The sequence below is a fragment of the Chroicocephalus ridibundus genome, chromosome 15, assembly GCF_963924245.1.
Source record: "Chroicocephalus ridibundus chromosome 15, bChrRid1.1, whole genome shotgun sequence".
Classification (NCBI taxonomy): Eukaryota; Metazoa; Chordata; class Aves; order Charadriiformes; family Laridae; genus Chroicocephalus; species Chroicocephalus ridibundus.
In genome coordinates, this window is record NC_086298.1 from 11846439 (window position 1) to 11867841 (window position 21403).

The window sequence follows — 21403 nt, forward strand, 5'->3', positions numbered from 1 at the left end:
GCCGGGAGCATTGCACCGGTTGGGTGCACTCGGCCATGGAGAGTGACGCAGCCTTCTCTCAGCTCCTGCTTCTCCTGACATCACTCTGCAATGGCAGATGTCATCGGCCTCATAAATATAAACTGTGGGTACCGGAGCCGTTCACATGCAGCCTCTCTGTTTCCAGGGCAACCCTGCTCGCTCAGCCTGCGCTGTCTCACCAGCTCACGCTCCGGCACACCGACTGTGCACCGAAATCTCCAGCAGCTTTTTCCCCGGCTCCCTGCGTGCCCCTGTTTTGAGTGTTGGGTTGAGCAGAGAAGGGGCAGCCGGGGGTGGATGTTTGCGCAGTGGTGTCCCAGTCCCCATGCGGCAGGGTGCCGGGCTCGCCTGGTTAGAGGTGTCTTGCTGGGGAGAGCTCGGTAGCGGTGCGCGCAGAGGGATCTCGCCCAGCAAATGACCCCTTTCTCTGCCCTGAAGCTCTTCTCCTATTTATAGCTTGCACAGCTATAAAAACCCTCCGAACCGCTCCCCGCTCCCCGGCGAGGCCTGCAAGGTGCTTTCCCACGGGTCCTGCTCCCCCGGCGGCACCCGCAGCACCCCCCAGCACCCTCTCTGGGGGGAGAGAGGGGGCACCCTCCTAGAGGTGGGGTGCGCGTCTGGAGGGGTGCCGGTGTCCGTGCGTGCGCCCACGGCTGCAGCCGCGCACCCACCTGCGGGCTGTCAGCGGGGGATGCGGGCGGCCAGGCCGGGCGGAGCCGGGCAGGGCCCCCGCCCTCCCGGTAGCGGCGCGCCCGCCCCCGCCCCGCACGGTGCCGCCCCGCCATCGGCTCTCCCGGCCGCGCTCCGCGCTGGCGGCGGCTCCCCGGTGGCGGCGGGGCCCCATGGCCGGCGCGGTGCGGCCCCGGCCGCCGGGCAGCGCGGAGGGGCGGTGAGCCCGGCCCCGCGGAGCCCCGCGGCGGCGGCGGCCAGCGGCTCTCCCTGCGCGGCCGGCGGAGGCTATGCGCGGGGCATGATGATGATCGACACTCAGGTGAGTTGCGCGTTGCGCCCGTCGGCTTTGTCTCTCCGGAGCACTTTCACGGTGTCCCCCCGAGCTCCGGTGCGCGGCTCGGGCTCGGTCCCCTTCAGCGCCCCGGCGGGCAGGGGCTCACGGCGGCCCACGCGTGCCCGCGACGGGGGACGAATGCGTGCGCGGTGCCGGGGGGCGGGTGGGCTCTGTCGGCGATTTCCTGGGGGTCTGTAGCCGCAGGTGCCGGTCCCTTGCTGCCTGCTGGCGTAGGGGGACATTGTACGTGCCAGCGATCCTGACCCCTGGTCTGCAGCGTGAGATTTGGCAAAGGAGAAGCAGCAGACTTTGCGGAGGGGGGGGAGAAATTTTAAAATTTTTTTTTGCTTTCTGTCTGCGTAATGTAGAAGTGGGGCTGAAGGATTGAGAACGAAAGCAAGACAGTTTGGGACAGGGTCTAGCTGCCGCTGCGATGCTGCAGCCGTTACTGAGCTGTGTGGCCGCTGGCAGGCTGCGAAGCTGCTGCGTGCGGTGCCAGCGAGCCAGGGCCGCAGCGCTTAGGCCAAGTGGCACCAGGAGGTCCCTTGTCTCTGCCTGGTGTGTTTATGAGGCTAAATGAAGCTAAATTGAGCTGAGGTGGACAAAAATCCTACCCGTAAACCCACTGGTGCTTTTGAGGCAGAGGAGGATGAAGCAAAGGCGTGAAATTTGGGGTGGCTCTCTGGTCCTGATGCTCATCTGACTTTATATTTTCTGTTCCCCTTGTGTTCCCTTCCTGACCCCAACCCTGGGAAGGGAAGGGGGGGTCTGTGCTGCTGCCCTTGTGGGGGCGGTGGGAAGGTAAATGGGCAGCAATGGCTCCTGTGGGCCCAAGAATGAATACAGGGAAGGGCTGATGCTGTGATGGAAAAATAGGCTGGGATCCATTTTTGGATTGGAAAATGCATGCCAGAGCCGCCTCCTGCACCCAGTGGGTCCATTTGGTCTGAGTCTCATTTGCCTTGATCCAGCCCTATAAAAAAAAAAGCTAAATTAGCTCTATTGGGGGTGAGTGTGTGTGGCAGCAGCTAGTGACAGCGTGCGTGCATGCTGGGCTGTAGCATGTCTCTTTGGGAAAGGGGGTTGGCAACCAAAATACTGGGGTTTGGATCCTGACCCTGCTGAGGGTCAAGAACAAGAGTACTCTATCACCATGGCTGTGGACTGGGGTGAATAATTTTGCTGGGAGATCCAGAAAATTATAGGTGTAAAGCTGTGTAGAAAAAATGTCCAGAGCTCAGTTTCCCTTCCTTGTTGGGGAATGCACGTTGCAATTCCTATGGAGCGCTTTGTATTAAGGTCTCAAATTTAGCCTTCCTGTCGCTTTTTATACTTACCCTCATTTTATATATGGGTAAACTGAGGCACGTAGAGGTATTTGTTACAAGGCTAGGATCCTGCGTGGTTGGTAGTAAGGTAGAGAGCATAGGTTAGTTAGAAGTCCTGATCTGCCTACACGTCTTGCTCGAAGAGGAGGAGCCACGGTGCTGTTTAAGGGGTGCAATTCATTGAAGTCCCATCGTTTGTGACTACCAGTTAAGAGGAATTTCCAGCTGCACCCGCGGCCGCACCCTGCCAGTTCTTATGGCTGTACAGCTACATTTTTCATGCCTCATAAATGTGTCTCTCCCTGGTTGCTAAGGGAAAGACCCACACAAACAACTGGGAAAACTGAGTTGCTGCAAAGTAAATAAGCTGAGCAAACAAGGAGATTTTTTTTCATCTCTGATCTAATTGCTGCAGGTGTGTTGTTCAGGGTGTCACGACATGTGAAAGCAAAGGTTCATGTGCAAGGCTGAATTTCAGCCTTTAAAACTGAAACCTGCATGTGAGCTGAGTCAAAAGGTGGCTTCCATCCTGAACCACGCTCCCAGACTGTCCCCTCTCCCCCTTGCTGGCCGTTTGGGCTGGAGAAGGGAGCAGATGGTGGACAAGCAGTCTTGGGGCTGGCTGAGGGCAGGATGCTGAGAGCCCGAGGCAAGCAGGGCTGGACCTGAATTTGTTTCTGTCTCTGTCCTGAATTTGTTTCTGTCTCTGTCATCTGCTCTGAGGCAGAGAAGGGAGCTGTGTCTGAAGTGACTCCAATGGCCAGGAGTTAACTCTCGGTGGTGCTTTGCCGCGAGTAGGAGGGCAAGTTGGCAACAAGTGACAGCAAGCGAGAGTCCAGCTGGCAATAGGGTCTGGGAGGAAGCGGGTGGAGAGATGCAAAGTCCCTCCTCAGCGTGGTTCAGCTGCTCCATCTGGAGCTCTCACTCATGCAAGTGTGTATGTGCCCGCAAATAGGGCTGATCAGACGTGAACAGAGGATGCAGCGACTGCTGTGGGCTCCAGAATAAATCTCTGGGATACTGTAATGATTGATTTGACATCCTGTAGCGCAGTGCAATTTATCTTTGGGGTCAGTTTGCTTTGAGGTGGCTCTTTATGTGAAGAAAGCCGGGGCCTTTCAGGAGTTTGTTTATTCCGAGCATCTTTGGAGTTGTGTTTTTCAGTTCCTTGCAGTGTTTTCACTGTGCCATTCCCTACATGGTGCCTGGCTACTGGACTTCGAGAAGCAGGAGTCCTGATCTTGCGTGGCAATCTTAAAAGCAATCTGCGCTATCCATCAACGCTCGTTTTGCTTCTGATACCTTTCCCATTGCTATAGCAACACATGTCTCACGGAGGATGCCAGCACTCTTTCCAGGCGGTGTATGCAGAGAAACTGCTTCACCTGCCACCAAACCGCGATCACTTGTGGAGCTGGGGTGGCTAATTGGCAACTACCCACAGCTGCTGGGGCTGGAGGTGCAGAGAAACTGCTATTAGCTCCCTCGGGCTGACCCTGCTCTCCCAGGTGGCCCCACTACCTGGAGTTTCCCTGGGATATCATGGTGACAAAGTACATGTGGTATCTAATGCCAGAATCTGGGATTTCTCTCCAAAGGAGAAGCTTGGCATGGTGTCAGCTGTCTCGCCAAGGCTTGGTGGGTGTTAGGGGATGTTTGCCTTTTTCTTCCTCCCCTCGCCTGTAGAGAGGCTGGAAGGTGTGCTTCACCTGCAGGGTGCTTTCCTCAAAGGGGTTGTTTGCCTGCTTTTGCCAAGTGAGCTTGCCTCTTCTTCCATCTCCTTCACGCATTGTGGTCACTAAATGGGCTCTGGGGCACTCTCTTGTTCTGCTCCGCCTCCCCATCCTGCTGTCCTTAGCTCTTCTGTGCAAACCAGAGGCTGTCCCCAGTCATTCAGCTGCGGGTAGCCATCAGGACTGCTGCAGGGTTGCCTTCCCACTCCAGTGATGCTTGCTGCTGCCTCCGTGCCTGTCTTGGTGCTGGTCGGGGATGCGTTTCGCATACTGTTGTGAGCGGTATAAGCCTGTGCGAATGCCTTGTGTGGGCAGGCCACGGCCTGTCCGGCTGCTCGGGGCCGAGCGGGGCTGTGCAGCAGATGGCACTGTTGTTTTCCCTATGAGCGATTGGGTTTTGCCTTCATCAGTGCTCAGAAGGGTCAGTGGTGATGGGAGCCGGGGCATGGCAGGCGCCCGGCTCTCTTGGAAAGCAGCGCTCGCCAATCTGGGCTCCACTGCGGGAGCAGATCTGCTCAGCGGAGCTTGGTGCTTGCGTCTTGCTGGCCGAGGAGGAGCTGTGTTTGACTCCTTGGTGATGACTAATATGAGCCAGCTCCATCCTTGGTGACCTGAGGTCCGATCCCAAGGCCACCGTGGGCCTGCTGTTAGACCTCAGCAAGACCATGTCAATCACTGTGTCCCTCCTATAAAAAGAAAACCCTGATCCCTTTTGTGCTTGTTCCCACTGTCACCAGCCAACCCATCCCCCAGCTTTCCCTAGTGCTCAGTAAACAACAGGCAAACCCGTGACCTTTCCATCAGTAGTGGTTGGGAGAAGTGCCTTTGCTGCTTTCCAGGCTGCCACATCTGTGCTCTTTGTGTTGGTATAGTAGTATTTAAATACGTGCGTGGGGCAGTGTGGTTGAACATGCTCTGTTGATGGCCCTGTGGCTGGAGTGGCCATGGCAGCCGCTGGCAGGCAGCTGTTTGGGTGCTGAGCTGCCCCACGTCTCCCAGATATCCAGTGTGCTCTGCCTGGGGCCAGCCCCTGGCTGCTGCAGGATCCGCTGGCAGCGGCAGAGCCTCCAGATGTTAGCAGGTTTCCCTGCTGGGACTGCCCGAGTCCGGCCTGCGTGACCTGTAGTGAGGGTTCACCCATCCGTTTTCCTTGGGGATTTGCATTTCAGATGGCTTGATTTCTTGGGGCCCTTTTGGCTCCCAAGTCACCCCGGCTGCGCCTGCGCATTTGCCCTTGGCCCGCTGCCCCTCGCCACCCAGCGCTCTTGGAGCAGGCTCTCTGCGGGGTATCTCTGCGGATATTCGCTTTCTCCACTGATTTTCCCCTGCATTGCAAGTTTTGGCCGTGGGTCAAAGACAATGTTTGTAGACATGAGCTGACGTCAAAGGCAGCTTGGTGGTGGCGTGCTGGGGCATCACAGGCTTCCAGGACAGAGTTTCTGCTCCCTCGAGGCCCGGGAACGCAGCGGGAGTTCATCCTCTGCAAAGATTTACACCCCCTGGGTTCACTGAGCTGTGCTCTGGCATGACCCTGCAGGCTCCTGCCCTCCTGCGCTTGGGGCTAGTGAACATTGCATGGTCCCTGGAGTAGCTGTAGCTACAATACAATGTCCTTCACCACTCTGTGGAGAGAAATTTCAAAGATGGGGGGAAGGAAGGAAAGAAGCAAGGCGAGGGGGATGGGGTGAAGGAAGGGGCGCAGCAGTGCCCTGATGGGTTGCTCGCCTGCTGCAGCTCAGAGAGGGTGGAGAAGCCTTCCCTTGGTCTGTCATGCTGCTGTGTAGGATCTGGAGAAAATCAGCGAGGCTTTAGATGTGGCGCCAGAGCTCTGGGATGTCAGGGCATCCCAGATAAGGCTCCACAGCTCCCTGTAGGGTCTAGAAAAGAAAGGGAGGAGGGGGGAGAGACAATGGGTGAGGTGTGGTGCAGGCTGACCGGTGCTGTTGGGAGGGATCACTTGTGTGGCTGGAGAAGCACTCCTGGTGTTACCAGAGCAGGGGATGTGCGGCTGGGGGGCAGGTCGCTGGCACAGCCTAAAGGCAGTGCGGTGCCCGGGATTCATGATGTGGCCATGTGAACCTGTTTGCAGCCTCCCCGAAGGCACGTGCTGGCTGATATTACCCTGAAAGCTGTGTCTGGCTTGCACCCTTGTGGGTTTCTCAGGACATCCGCTGTTCCTTTTCATCTTTCCTCCTCCATATTGCCCCAATCTGTTTCCCACTCCCTTGCTATAAACTCCCTGCCCGGCCTGAAGGCAGGAAGCAAACACTGCAAAGGCCACGGTCAGCACAAAAGGAGCCCGCCTGGCTCCGTGCGGGCCATCGGCACGGGATGGGGAGGTCAGGGTCGCTTCACAGGGCAGCCCGTAGGCCCCTTTGAAATCTTTGGCAGCCGCCCTGCCCTGGTCTTTTGGCCCCGCTATCTCCCTCTCACAGCGGATTTCTCACCATGTGTTTCCTGCCCATCCTGCTCGGTGCCGTGTCCCATGCGGTCACGGCTCTTCGCCTCCCTGGAGGAGACAGCAATGGCGTGAAAAACGGCAATGGGTGGCGTGGCAAGGTCCAGGGCAGGAGGAAACACCCTGGTCAGGGTGGCTGCTGCTGCGTGTCCTGCTCCAAGTTACAGGAAACAGGAAAATAGCGTGCCCTTGGCTGCTTTCTAGTCCCTCTCCAAAGAGGCTCGGCAGCCCCAGCGGGAGGGCCAGTGATCAGGTCTGCCGGGAGGGGATGGGGGAGTCTCTCACGGCAAATGCGAAGGCATTGGCTGGACCTGGAAAACCTGTGCAGACCTGGAAAACCATTGCTGCCTGAGCTGTGGGGTGTCTGCGGGGCAGATCTGGTGGGTGCACACTGGGAGAGGGCAGCTGGTCCGGGGCAGCAGCAGCTGAGGGATGGGGCTGAGCTCTGCCTGTGTGGAGGCTGGAGGAGCAGGGGGTGTCCTTTCTCTGGGCGGCTTTTTTCTTGGGAAAAGTCCCGCGTTAGCTGCCCCGTGCTCAGCAGGCCAAGGGGAGCACAAGTCTCCTCCTCATACAAATGCTGAGGGCTTGCGGTTGTTTAAGGGCCCTGTTTTGCTTGGCAGAGGTTGAAAGTCCCAGCAGGCTTCAAACCCTCCCGTTCAGCATTTCCATGGTGACAGGCAGGCGCTTCTGGTGGCTGTGCTGTCCTCAGTGGCACCAAAATAACGAGGCTGGTACAAGCGCTGTGCCTTGGTGTGCAAGCCGGAGCCTGTGGCCCCACAGCCTTGTCCCAGTATTGGGATACACTCCTTCCCCAGTGCTCATGGAGGGCAGTTTTGTTTTGGGATATGCACTGAGAGGAGGAGGGGTTTTGTTTAGGAGAGCTGTGCCTGGCCTCCTGCTCCGTCACTGCGCGTGGCACCGATGGGGAAGCCTGCAGCGTCATGTCCCCTGACAAAGAGCTCAGCCTGTGCCTCTGCATTCATAACCCGCTGTGGAAAATATTAGGCCTGGAAACTTGCAATGCTGTGTGAATAACTAATTAATGGGAAGGGAAGATGACTGATTAATGCTTCCACGATCCGGGGAAGGTGCATTTCCGCTGGTGGAAAGGCATTTATCTCCCTCCTTCCACAGCACAGAACCTCCTCCTCAGGCTAACCGCTGCAGATATCCTGACCGTGCCGCTTGGAGGAGATCTGGGCCCGAAGGGCTTTTAGTCAGATGAGGCATCAGCCAGGGGTCTGCGTCTTGCACAGCGGCACAGCCCTTCCTGTGGCACTTGGAGGGAGGGCTGGCCGCAGGGCCCACGGCTGCTCCGGTCTCCGTCCCTGCGTGTGGCTCAGCGACGTTTTCGTGGGGCTCACCGGAACACGGAGGCTTCTCGTACGGAAATGCAGTGGAGTTCTGGGGTACCGGGGGCTGGGTGGGAAATTGGGATTGTACGTCCTCTATGAGCTTGATTTATTTATTTCTTTTCACACTGGCTGTTTTTTCAAACTAGGGGAGACGGATACAATCTTGAAACATTTTGTAAATAGAAGTATTCTGAAATAATCCTTTCTCCCTAGGAAGTCAGAGTGAAATTCACATTCTTCTGTGAAATGTTTATATATTTTGGTCAAAGCAGTGTATCTTTTGCTGGGCAACATCTGTAAGTATGACCAGGGTGGTGATAATTAGGAAGAGATCGAAATGCAATGATACCTGTCAATATTTCGGGGGCCAAGTCTTGTAAGTTTTCATGTGTGGGCACCATTTTCCTGTGCAAGGCCTCCTAGCTCCTTCGCGCTCTGGCCAGTGACCTGCAGCCGAAGCACGTGTTTCTTGGCAGGATCCAAAGTGTCTTTGCGGGGGCCACCACCGACACTGCGCCTGCCGCTGCAGGTGTCGCAGCCCCGCTTTTGGGGAATTCGCCCAGCACCTACCGGAGCCAGGCGCTGCACTGGGTGGCTCTAACTGCTTATACAACTCCCCTTTGTGCTGTTCCCAGGGCTGCTTGAAAGGGTGTTTAGTTAATAGGATTATAAAGCTTTCCTGTCGTTAGGCAACGGAAATCAATGGTGGGCCTCCAGGGCTGAGTTTCATCCGATTTGCAGCGCAGTCACTAGATGGCTGTGCTGGGTGTGCGGCAAGACTGGTCCTACCTCCTGTGCGGTGTGCTGCTCTGCTGGGGCCTGCTGCAAATGCAGAGGATGCTCTCGGTCTGCCGGTGCCAGCCACGTGTTTCTCCTGCTGCAAAGGGTCTGGGACCACACGGGTGGTCAGGATGCTAACGCAGCCCGGCAGTGCGGGCCGCACGTCCCAAAGCGCTGGACGGTGTTTCCCAGCTTCCACGTCCGCTGCTGGGCTGGTGCGGGAGACCCAAGCGTTTTCCCTTTCTGCAGCCAAAAATGGTGGCTTGGCCTAAAAGCTGAGAGCAGGCACTGCTCTGCAACGCCTGAGGGGCTTCTCTCTCCTCTCTGCTGTAAGAAAGCATCTGGAGACAGCAGGTTGGTAGGATGGCTCATTAATCTGTGCAATGCGAAGTGAGCTCAGAGCTCGCTGTCCCCAAAATGCAGCAGGCTCCCAGCCCCCAGGGGCTGCAGAGCTGGCAGGGGATGGGGCCGGGGGGGTGCAGCCCCCTGCATGGCAGGCTGCACGTCTGTGCTGTGCGGGGGCCAGGCCTGGGAAAGCTGAGCTCCGACTGCAGCCCTCGGGGAGGTCAGGGAAGGGCCTCTGCACGCTCTGGACTGTGTCCACCAAAGCTGACAGCCTTCGGGTTTGGTCAGTCCCGCCCTGCCGTGTCCTTGCCCCCCTCACCCTCCCGCCAGGCGGGATCCAGGCTGAAATGCCTCTCCTGCTCTGACCCGGGGCCATGCCTCTTGGGAGAGGTGGGCCAAAGGCATTGGCTCCCCTTGCAGCCGAGGAGGCAATGTCGAACCATTCACTGTCATAACAGGAGGATGGGGAGCTGCCGAATGGGAATCCTGAAGGAAACTTCCAGGAAAGTCAACCTCCTTCAGGAATCTGTCCATGCAACAAGTGTTTCCCATCCCCTTGGCTAACACAAGCTAGTGGAGAGGGGACAGCACATGGTGGAAACTTCTTTAAACCCTGCAAAGCAAGCATGAAGGGGGAGGATCGTGAGAGTCTTCGGCTTGGTGCGTAGGGCTGGAGACCTCCGAGCTGCCACAGGCGTGTCTCTTATCTCTCTCAGCCTGCGGTTCGTTGTCTGCTGAGTGACACCGAGCAGTGATGTGGATCTGCAGATAACCTCTTGGCCATGTGTTATGTAGGCTAAAGTCTGCATGAGGAGCTGAGAGCGTTTTAGACCCCGTGGCATGGCGTCCTGTAGACGAGAGCAGGCTCCAGGGATGAGGGCACAAGAACCTCCTCCTTCGGGTTTGTTTAAGCTTCAGCTACACTCTGGAAAATACGCTGAAGGGAACAACCCTGCGCAGTGCAGGAGGCTCAGCCAGGTGCGTGAATTAGTGGATGCTCTGTCTCTGGTAAATGCCCCAGGTAGTGTGTTGTGCTGTACAACACATCCGTGTGCCCTCTCTTTGCATGCGGGGCTGGATGCATGCAGACATATGCCTGGAGAGGTGCCCCGGCCTTGCTGCCAGCCTGGTCTCTCACCGCAGACGGCTGCTGCTGTGGTCTGGTTGGCAGGTGGAATAAACCCTTGCAGAGAGATTATAATTGTTAACGGCGGGGATTGTCGCGGCTTGCTGGTACCCTCAGCTCTGTTTCCCCCGGCACTTTTCTCCTCTCCAGCAAAGACTTTGTTTGCGGTGGGAAGTGCCTAGCCACGCTGCCAGTCCGGTGCGGGGACAGCTGAGCTCTAATGTGCCCTGCACTGTGCCTGCCCAGGTCCCAGTGCGATGGCTGGCTGCACCGCCAGGGCATGGTCCGGAGCTGGCCCTGGAGGAGGCACGGTGTGCTGGTCTTTGGGAGCTTATTCTTGGCCCCGTTCTCTCTTAAAATCTGTTTGTGCTGGAGTGCTGTGGCCTCCTGACAGGCAGGTATTTTGGGAGATGATGGGGCTTTTCCTCATGTTTGGAGCTGGCAGGGAACAGCTGTAAAGGGCACGTGGCAGTTTGTGGCATCTTGCCACGCCGGTACCTCTGCAGCCCTCAGCTCCTAAGCCTGCCATGTATGCCCGGCCTGGGGAGCTGGGCACCCGTGCATGAACGCGGTCATCCCAACAAAATACAAACAAAGAAAAAAGAAAAAAAAAAAAAAGAAAAAGGTGCAGGCCTTGTGCCAGGGATTTCCCTGCCTGAGCGCTGTGCCCAGGTCCTTCTGGCAGCACAGAGTGGGTGCGTGTGGGATGGGGAGGCTAAGGGGATGTTAAATGGCCTCAGTCTAGCAGGAAACCAAGATTATTTTTGTGGTGTGGATGGTGGGGGCAGCTGTGAACTGCAGGAGTTACATGGTGGCTGTCCCGCTTGTCCTCCAGCAGTGTGGTGGTACAGGGTGCTGGTGCCACTTGGGGCAAGAGGGGTTGGGGAGCTGCTCCGGGATGTCTGCCCAGGGATGGGGTCCTTCCTCCACCTGGTGCACGGGCAGTAGCGCAGTGGTTGGAGCGGCGGGCACCCCTCCTTGGGCAGCTCTGCCCACCCTGGACTCCCCAGCCCTGTGCACCTGGGGCCGCTGCATTAGTGCCCCCGGCCTGGGCTCTGTCCCCACCTCCGGTGGGAGGGCGGTTATGGAAACTCAATAAACTGTTGCCATGACAGCCTTGAGCTCAGCTCCCTCCCGATGCCGTACCCACCGTGACAGCTCGATGTTACCAGCTCCCGTGGGACTGATTTTAACAGGATAAAGCGCTTTCAGCATGGGATGAGGCAGCTGGATCACAAGCGGCAGAGCCCTTTTATCCTGGCGATGCAGGGAAACAGTCTCAGAAGCAGAAAGGAGGCGTGTGGGTACCTCACGGTCCCTCTCCAGTGGTGGAGAGGTGGTCCTCGGTCTCATTTGCATCCTCTCGCAGCCCCATCAGCTGCACCTCTGGTCTCCGTTGCTGCAGTGACCGTCTCCATGGAGACCAGTCCAGCACAGCCGCATCATGGGACCACAGAGGGGGAAGCCGTGGGGAAGCGTCCCCACCCCATGGGGACGTGATGGCTCCCAGGGTGCGCTCTCGGCCCCCAGGGGAGCGTGAAAATTGAAATACCTCCAGTGGCAAATGTGTGGAGGAATCCCAAGAAAACTAATTGGTTTTCCCCCAACTCCCCCTTTAATGCTTGTTGGTTTTCACTTTGCATTGGTAATTGCTGCTCTGCACCTATTAAAAGGCTGTCTCATGCTTCGTGCGGGCTTGATTGCAAATTAATTTTGCATACATATCTATTCTGGGGAGCATGGGAATTTATTCGTCTCATGATGCTGAATGCCAGTCGGGCTTTCCAGAGACATGAGGTGCAGCACAGGCTGTGGCCATTATTGGGAGTAACTTTGAGGGAACGAGGGCAGCTTCTTCAAATTAATGCCTAAAAACAAGGGTGCAGTTACAAATCAATGGGGTTTGTTCTCATCGCTCGTTTGTGACAAGACAGACAGATTTCGAATGGGATATACAGAAGCACCCATGAGCTTAGATACCAAGGTGCCTTTGATTTTCACAGGGAAATAGGTGTCCTACCTGCTCGTGGTCTCCTGGCAGTCCCACCAGGCATCCACCTTCACGTCCGCGCCTGTTTCTGCCTCTCTAAATCTACCCGTAGGCTTTTTTTAAGTGCCAGATTCCTTCAGAGGGATGCCATCAGGTTGGGATTTCTGTGTTTTCAAAAGCAGATTTCCTCTTTCTATTACTGATAACTATCAAAGGGGAAGAGCTGTTGGGATTTTCCATTTGCCTTTCACTCGTGCTTTGTTTCCTCTTTGCCTTTCTGTCAGCCTCACGCAGTGAAAATAAACCAGTCAGTTTTGTGTCGTTTCTCTTCAAGTACAGCATCCTTGTGCATGTACAGGATGCAGCGATGTTTGGGCTTGCGGACAACACATGGAGTTGCAATTTCCTTTGAAAAACAAACTCGCCATTGTTATTTCTGTGGAATTTCTTTAATTTTGTGAAAGTCTTTGATGCTTGACTGCATCAAGCATTGGAGTCAGCCTTCCTTAGGTGGGCCTTTGGCCTTGCGAGTCACTTGGTGTAAGGAATGGCCAACGTGGTGAGAGAGGTTGGTCACCGGTTCTCGGAGCGCTCTGAATGTTTCCGCTGTAGCAGCTAGGCTGGGTACTGAGATCCTCCAGTGCATGAGTCTGTGCCTGAAGCCTGCATCCACCTGTGCAGAGACTCAGCTGTGGTCCGTCACGGTGTGCCCAAAATTATGTGCTTGCAGGGTAGCGGAGGCTCTTCGGACCTTAAGGAACGGTTGCACTTCCCAGTGCAGGAGTTGGCATCTCCCTGGGCGGCAGTGGAGCAGTTTGGAGTTGGATGCACCCAGCCCAGGGATTGCAATTTCTTTGCCCTGCAGTTGCTCTGTTCCTGCCAAGACTGTTACTGGAAAACAGTGTTTTTCCAGTAATGGTTGCTAAGCAGTGAGGTCTCATGATGGGCTTTATCTGCTCAGCTGTATCTGCAGGAAACAATAAACCTCCAGTGCAAAATGAAATGGGGAAGAATCGGTGGCTGTGCTGGGGCTCCCCTGTCTGCCAGAAGTGGCTGCTGGGGTAAGGTGATACCAGGGGGAGACTTCTCCTCCACCCCTCGCAGGGCTTCCCCGCTCCTTGGGCTGGCGCCTGCTGCCGTTGGGCTCCAGCAGTGTTAGTCCTGTGCTTGGGGGCATGGCTCTTCTGTTACCCATGCGGCGGTATGTTTAAGGTGCTCGGCTGCTGTTGCTGGAGGATCTGGGATCGTAGCACGGTTTCCACTCGTGCCAGCCAGACTGGAGGAGGAGTAGGATGAGGCTGTCGTTCAAATATCTGCGTAGGATCGGCCTGTCTGGGCTGGCTTGCTGGGGGAATCTTCACCTTGTACTTCTGCTGAAAATCTCCCAATGGGAAATTGTTCAAAACCACTTTGCTGCTTTCTGTTGAAGGACCGTTACGTTCCCTAGGGACTTACGCAGGTGTCTGGGGAGACTGGTGGGTGGACGTGCACGAGCTGGCCCCTGGTGGGGAGGGGAAGGTTTCATGCTGTCCCTGGGACTGTGCGAATGCCCACAACATCTGGCTGGTTACCTCTGGCTGAAGCCTTCCACACACAGCAACTCTCGCGTCCCGTCAGCCCCTGCGTGTCCCGCTGCTGTTGGTTTGAGATGGTTCTCTGGAGCCGCTCTTCTTTCATCCAGCCTCTTGCTGCTGCTCTGCCTGGCACCTCTCCTGGGACTCTGCACTTGTTTTGCTTTCCTGCACGGTCTGCCTGTGTGGCTTGTGACTTTTCCAGAAGGGTGATCCCCTTGGCATCTTTACGGCTGCCTGGTGGGAGATCGCTGGGCTCTGGGGACCAGCAGGGCAGACTGAGCCCCTGACAGAAGTGCGTACTTTGGGGTACCTCTGCCCTCTATCCCTTGATGTTACCGTGAGGTCTGGGGGAGCCCTGCAGACCCAGGCACCAGCAGATGATGGGGCTCCTATACCTCCACACCACCTTTGCAGACTCTCCTGTTCCTATGGGAAAGATTAGCTGCCGAACAGGATGATAAGTGGGTTCCTGGGGATGGTGGCCCTTGGAGATTCTGGCACAGAGTGCCACAGATTTCATCTGTGTCCTTCTCAGGGTGTTGGTGCAATCCCAGCTGGCCAGCTTCTTACTGGAAAGTTGTTATTGGAAAGCTGTGCTCTGCCGACCTGTTGTTGTGGGGAAGTGAGTAACCTGAGCTGGGGCTGAAGCACGGGTTTGAATCACCTTCCGTGGAACCAGAGCCATGGGTGCTGCCTGTGCTGGGGGCAAATTTCATTGCTGGTGACAGCAATTTGAAATGTGGGACTGCCCTCCATGGGAGTGCAGGTTGTATTGACTCACTAAGACATCATTTACGTGGAGGGGCAGTGACTGGGGATGCCAGGGTGTTTCCTGGGCTGTGGCACTACCTCTCTGCCATGAAAAGAGCCAGACAGTCGCCAAAATGCTGTCGGCCAGAAGCTGGGAGATGGACCTGGAAATAGTGCTTTGTCTGTGGACGTGCTGTGATTGTGACCTCCTTTCACTCCTCTGCTGCGAGGCCGTTCCCAGGGCTGCTGCAGTGCTGCCCTCTGCATCCTGTGCTGCTGCTCGCCTTGACCACGTGGTGCTTGGAACTTCTGTCTAATTTCCAGTTAAAAATTATTTATGGTGGGTTTATCCCTACCTGGTCACGTTCTAGGCTTGTCCACTAGTTCCCATTCCTGCAGCATATAAGCACTGGTTTTCTCACCCTTGCATTTCTCCTGGGAACGCTGGGCTAGACCCCGCTGCAGTCCCACGCTCTGCCCCAGCGTGCTGGGCAGGTGCCCAGCTCTGACTGCGAGCGGCACGAAGGGTCCATGTGTGTGCGAGACCTGTGTGACCCCAGCGTCTCGGCCGGCTCTGGCTCCTGTGCGAATGACTCAGCCCAGACGGGGAGGCCAGGAGGATGCGGGGCCGGTGCTGGCTGGGCGCTGAGCAGGGCTCGCCAAGCCCAGCTTACCTAATGCCGCAGGAATGCCCGGCTCAGCAGGGCTCCTCGGCGCTGCTCTGAAACCCAGGCATGCCATGAGCTGGGCTTGTGGCCTCGGGCAGCGGCTGGGTTTGGGAAAGCCGGGACAGGGCTGCACCGTCCCGGAGCTTTGCCCTGCGTGCAGCAATGGGCAGCCCCAGAGCGGGACCCACTGCTGCCTGCAGACGTGGGAAACCACCCAGAAATGCCTCAAGTGGGGGCTGTTCCACCCCATTTATGCCATCCCAGCTGAGCCCAGCAAGAAGGGCAGCTGTAAGGGTGTAAGCTCCTGTCTGTTTGAGGGCAATGAGGAGTTCTTGTTGACTTGGCCTTGGCATTTCGTGTGGCCCCTCTGTTGGGTATTTAGGTGGCCCCAGTGACTCACCTCGCTGGGTGCAGCTTGATGAACCCACCAAACTGCTTCTCTCCTCTGCTGCTGCCCCCCCTGGAGAGAGACACCTGGGGTGCTTCCCCCAGTTATTAAGCCTGATCTCTGGAGCTGATGAGGGTGAGAAAATGGCCCATGGACTTGGCCCCGGGTTTATTCTTGTTAGTGAGAGCAATAACGTCTGTGCGATGTGCGTGTGCAGGTGATGCACATGTTGCTCCATGTCAACTCTCATCCTACTGCTGGTGCAAATTCTGCAGAAAGATGCTTTTTGTAGCAAAACCACTCCATTTTGTGCCATACTTCCTTTAGCAAAACTCCGTTTCAGAGCCGCAGGCTCTCTCTGGTGGAAAAGGCAGCTGGTGCCATGCTCACCTGGGCAAAACTTTCCACGCAGAACTGATCGGCAAACAAAAGAATCACCAATATTCACTGCCTTTTAGTGCCACGCTGTATTTTTAGTGCCATAAGGTTCCCAAGCACTCTCTGGATGTGAATTATTTAAGCCCTACTGTGGTCCTTGGAGTACAGGAAGGCACTGAGCTGAAACTGCCTCCGATGATGGAACGCGGGGATGGGAGAGGAGAAGGAAAGAAAAGGGGAGGCTCTAGCTCCGATCATTCATGCTCTCTGTCTCACACCCTCTCATCCTTCCAGCTCTGCTTGTTTGTCGGCCACAACAGCCAGAGGGAAATGCTGTAGCTGCTGCAGACACAGTTTGATCATAATCAGAAATCCACAGCAGGCAGGACCTGTTGTGTCTCTGAGACAATGCACGGGGTTTGCGAGTGCCACGCATGTAGATGAGGCTGAAAACCTCACGCCAGTGCAAAGCAGCAGCTGGAGCCAGCACCGAGATTTCCCTGAAAGAAAGGAGAGGCAGGGGGACGGCAGCGTGCCGTGGCATGCTCGCAGAGGGCTGTTTCACCGACCTCAGGAGCATCGCCGGCTGCACGCACACACACACACACGCACACACACACAGACAGGCGCACTTGCTCACACACGCGCACACACAGCCTCTTGGTGCAGCTCCTCGCAGCTCTTTGATTTGCAAGGAAGGAAATAAGACCTCTTAGAGCAGCAGAGGCAGCAGCTGTTGGCAAGATGTGCTGACAAAATTGAGCAGGGAGAGGTCTCCAATCTGTTTCGCTGCCTGGGCTGGACTTGCTCTTGGAAGAGGAGCGGCAGAGGAGAGAGAGAGGAGAATGAGCAGCCCCTCCATCCCCGGGAAGATGGAGGCAAAACCTTTGTTCAACGTGCAGAAGGCTCTGGTGCAGCCTGTGCAGATGTGCATGTTGGATATCCCCCTGAGCGTGCAGGACGATGATGTAAGTAGAAGGCAAGCGAGCAGCCAGCCCGTTTTCGGCTCCAGGGACGGGGTGGGTGTGCGAGGGGCAGCGAGGTGCCGTGACCCCACCCCGGCGCTATCCGGGGGTGGTGAACTTCTGGCAAAGTTAAAGATGCCAAGAGCTGGCACCGCCTCCAGATGTGACTGTTTCCTCTCTGAAGCGTTGTATTTTGAGGCAGACCATGTCTTGCACCTGCCAAATCCAGGGTACCAAAATGAAAGGAGGAGTTTGGGAGGGAGGGGAAGCCTTCCTATATGGAACAAGACTTGTGTTGTCTCTCGGTGCAAAAGGGAGTGTTTGCTGTGTGTGTCCTGGCTCTGCCGCGCTGGGGTGGCTGATGGGTGTGAAAACCCAGGAGGCAGCGACGGGCTGCGGAGCTCAACTCTGCCTTCACACACCTTGGTGGCTGCCCTGCCCCGGCCCTGCCCTCCGTGTGGGCATCGATCCTGCCCTCTCGCTCTGCTGCTGCGCTGCAGCTGCAACGAGGTGCAGGGTTTGGTCTATGATGCAAAAATTGGTGTTGGTTGCAGCACTGAGGCGGAGGTTTCCTGATGTGCTCGGGTCAGGGGATTCCTGGTGAAGGCTGCCCTTGTCACCTTAACTCTGCCCCTCGCAGAAATACACCACCAATCTGACGGTGCAAGAAGGGACCCTGAGATAAAGCTTTTAGAGAACCCGAAATAGGGGCAATGCGTTCCCGAGGTGGTGGGTGGTGAGTGGTTGGTGTCCTGCCTGTGCAAGGGTTTTGAGTGTGATCCAGGTGCTGTTAAAATTTGAGGCAAAACTTCCTTTGATTTTGGAGCAGGGAAAGCCCATGTTCTTGCTGTGTGTACTCAGTATTTGTACTGTCACTGCAGGAGCCTTAAATCTGAATTTTCTTGATGGCAAACGATTAATATGTCATGGTTAATGTTATCTTGTCTTCTACGTTGTGCGTGTTTAAAGAGGTGAAACGATGGTACAGAACTGAGCTTTCTTCCCTTGAAGGAAGGAGGACTTTCCTGCAGGGTGATGTATTGGATCTCAGCAGGGGCGGGAAGCCCCAGCCCCGGCTCAGCAGCCGTAAGTGTCTCTGCAGGGACAGGGGACTTGCAGGGAGCCTCCTATATTTAGAAACACCTCAGGGCTTTGCTGGGATCTGCTGTGTTGCTGCACTAATGAGGATACCTCTGATGGACACTGCAGAGCTGGTGGGGTGTGCCGGGGGTGGGAGACGCTCCCCGAAAGCGCGGGAGCCTCCTGCAGCATGCGTGGGAAGGAGAGGGGGCAGGCGGGTGCTGGGAGGCGGCTGGAGCATGGGATGAAGCGGGTGAACCAGCGGCTGGATGCTTTATTCTCATTTAGCTTGCTTTTCAAGCAGCAGATTTCTCAAGGCTTACGCTGTGTGATACCCGTTCCTGCTCAGTAGTGCAATCTGGCGCTGGATTTCCCTGCGGCCCGTGGTGCGGCGCAGGGGATCCTCAGGGTTTGCCCGACACAGGTGGAGGCTTCCCTGCCTGCAGAGGGGGAAGCCGGAGACCTGTGCTCACCCGGGCAGCGTCTGCCACTGGCCACGGGGGATGATGCCCTGGCCTGGGTTGCTTGGGAATGATCTCCGTTTGCCAATCTTATTCCTGGTTTGATTGCAGAAAAGAAAAATGATTTTTAAGGGGGATGTACACTGCATCAGAGGTGGGGTTTTTTTGTTTTGTTTGGTTGGATGGGTTTTCAATGAGTCCCACTAACCCCTTGGCAGCTGCTGGGTCACGGCCAGTCCCGGGACCTGTGTCGTGGTGAGGCACTGGTCAGTAATCTGGCACATTGGGGTGTCCCCAGCCCTCGGGCCATCGCTGGGGCGTTAGCTCCATTGTGCAGGACGGAAAGGGTTAGAGCTTTCCTGTGGAAACTTGAACTGCCATGGGGCCAGGCTGGGAGTATGGTCTCCAGCATCCACATTTCCACTTCAACTGAGGCTCCGCGTGTGCTCTGTGTGTGTTTCCCAGCCATGGTCACATACCCCAGCCCAGGGCTCCGCTGGTGCTTTCATACCCTGCCCTCTCCTGCACTGGGCAGAGCAGGATGGGACCGCCGGGGCGAGCATTGGCTGGCAGCACCCGTGAGCAGGAGGTGGATTAGGGACTGCTCCGCCTCTCCATGCTCAGGTGCTGCCGCTACCAGGCTGAGGATGCTCGCCCCATTCTCCTCTCCTGGAAAGTGGGGGTGTAGCATCTCACGCACCCCCGCAGAGCTGTCACCTCCCTCTACTGCAAAGCATGGACCAGCGGGGAAATGCCACCGGGGAAGTCCCGAGTAGCATTTCTGTCTGGAGCATTGGGGAAACTCCTCTTTCTCAGATGAAAGGTTCCCCCAGCCAGGCAGGGTTTGGTGTCTCACGCCTACCCGCATGCCGGTACCTGCTCATCTCCCCGCCGTTGCTTCTGCCAGTCTGCGTGGGCATGGTGGAGGGAGCCGTGTTGGCATTTCCCCCTCTGTATCAGGACTTTCAGGCTCGCAAATTGTCTTTCTTCTTGGAGATGGCACAGCAGGTTGGGAAAAGTTTAGGAGCTGTGTTACATGAGGACCTTTGGGTGCTTGCACCCAAAGGAAGCTCTAATAAGACATGAGGGTCCAGAAATTGATTCAGCCAGGGAACCCTGCCTGCGCCACACTGGGCTGGCCTCAGGCCAGTGCTGCCTTCCTGACCCATTGCAAGTACGGGAGTGCTCGAGCAGGTCTGCGGGAGGCAGGGAAGACAGAGAGAGGGTAAAACAAATCAGCTTCACAGGAATGGAGTCAGAGGTTTTCCCAGCACCATGGGTCTTGGCTGCATCAACCCCTGCCCCGAGTCCCGCTGCCCTTTGCAAAGGTGCTCTGGGGTGGCGGGTGTTCCTCTGCAGTTGAGTTGGCACTTTGCAACCTGCTCAGCCCCTTTCTGCCCTTTGCAAAAGGAGCCCCATCTTTCCAAAACACCCTGCAGCCCTTGTGGTGAGTCCTCCCTGCCCTCCTCTCCCCGTGGCTGGTACCACTACCAGAGGAGCTGTGCCATGTGCTGCCATGTGCTTGCGTGCCATGCTCTACGTCAGAGCCAGCTGTGCTTCCCGATCACTCAGAAACCTTCCTCCAGTCAGGACCCTGCTTGGTTTTGTGGGTGAGGATTCGGATAAGTATTTTGCATCTCCCCGAGTGGGAGTTGCCTTGCAGGCTCCTGTGGCAGCGAAGGGACAGGGTGGCAGAAGGAGAGGTGGAATGGAGGTGTTGCAGCGGGAGGAGGAGGGCGCAGCGGGCCAGGATGTGCAGAGCAAAGCTGAAAGCTGTGGAAGCGGAGCTGCGCTCTGCTGCATCCCTGATTCCCATTGGCACCTGCTTTGATGTGGCCACATCTGGGCACCCTTGCATGTGCTCCTGCTGAGACCTGACATGCCTGGGTTGCTGTCAGGTCTCTGCCTTCCCCAGGAGACAAATCCTGCCATCTCTCTGGCCTGGATCTCCCGTGCCTGCAAGTCACGGTACGGAGATAACCTCAGCGGAGCTCTTCTGCAGGATCCTGTCTGTCAGTCTCCATCACCAGTTGGACTGTAGCTGTGGGAAGGTCTGGCTTGAAAAATGGGCTTTCTTCGTGCTGCAGATCCATTCCAGGCTGGGCTCCCAGGGGAGCAGGGCTTTAGCCTCGAAAAAGAGCAAGGGAGCCAGGCAAAGCCTAGAGCCGGGACATGAGACCCCAGCTCAAGCCTGTTCTCCCAGGACAGCAACTCTGTTGGGTCAACATCTCATACTCCTGGTTTTTAGGAAAACTGCCCTGCCCCAGCATGGAGCGGGACACCTTTGGGGAGTGTTTCACCAGCTGGCAGCAGACCGTTGGAGGTGATGGAGAGATGTGGGCTGCTTGTCCCTGTGTTCACTGGGTGGTCAGCTGGAAAGGGAACAACCCCCACAAGGCTACCCACAGCGTGGTGGTTCGTGTGGGGCAGAGGAGGCTCTCGTTTCTGACTCCCTTGCTAGCTTTCGATGGGGCTGTCAATCCCTCTCTTTCATAACTCAGCCACAGCAGTTGCAAAATTTCCCAGGGTACCTTTCTTGCTATTATGGGTAGGGATTTCCAAAGCTTTGCTAATAAAAGAGCAACAATTTCTATATCTGGGAAATGAGGAAATCAATGAACGGACTGTTGCAAGTGATATAACGGCTTTTTGTGGCATCTCGGGCAGCTCCCTAATGTGATGGAGCTTGATGGCACGCTGTTTTACCAGCTTAATTGGCAATTTCCGCTCCCTGCGAGTGGGAGCCGTAGGGCTGGGAGGGACAGTGAGCTGATGTCCCGCGGTGGTGGGTGCTGCTGCCCGGGCCCATTTCGCACAGTCCTGGTGCATCCTTCCTGCCCCGCGGGTCGGTTGTGCGTCCCAGGGCATCCCAGGCTAGTACCGCGCAGCTGACCCAGCCCTGCGTCATGGGAAGAATCACTGGGAAGTACCGTCTTGTCGCAATGTCCAGTAAATGGCAAGTCAGAGGGGAACGCAGCGCAGCCTTTGGTCTGCTCC

General features: G+C 56.6%; 1 protein-coding gene across 4 annotated transcripts in view; it reads left to right on the forward strand.

Moving 5' to 3' along the window:
- The first annotated feature begins 697 nt into the window (after positions 1-697).
- Positions 698-21403, forward strand: part of RALGDS (ral guanine nucleotide dissociation stimulator) — a 63398-nt gene continuing 42692 nt past the window's right edge. For 3 of the 4 annotated variants that reach the window (XM_063352933.1, XM_063352934.1, XM_063352936.1), the window contains exon 1: positions 698-1012. In XM_063352933.1, coding sequence (XP_063209003.1) covers positions 713-1012 — 300 coding nt within the window. In that variant the 5' untranslated portion in view covers positions 698-712. Of the gene's footprint in view, positions 1013-16656; positions 16869-21403 lie in introns of those variants that run through there. The other variant, XM_063352937.1, reaches the window with a different exon arrangement.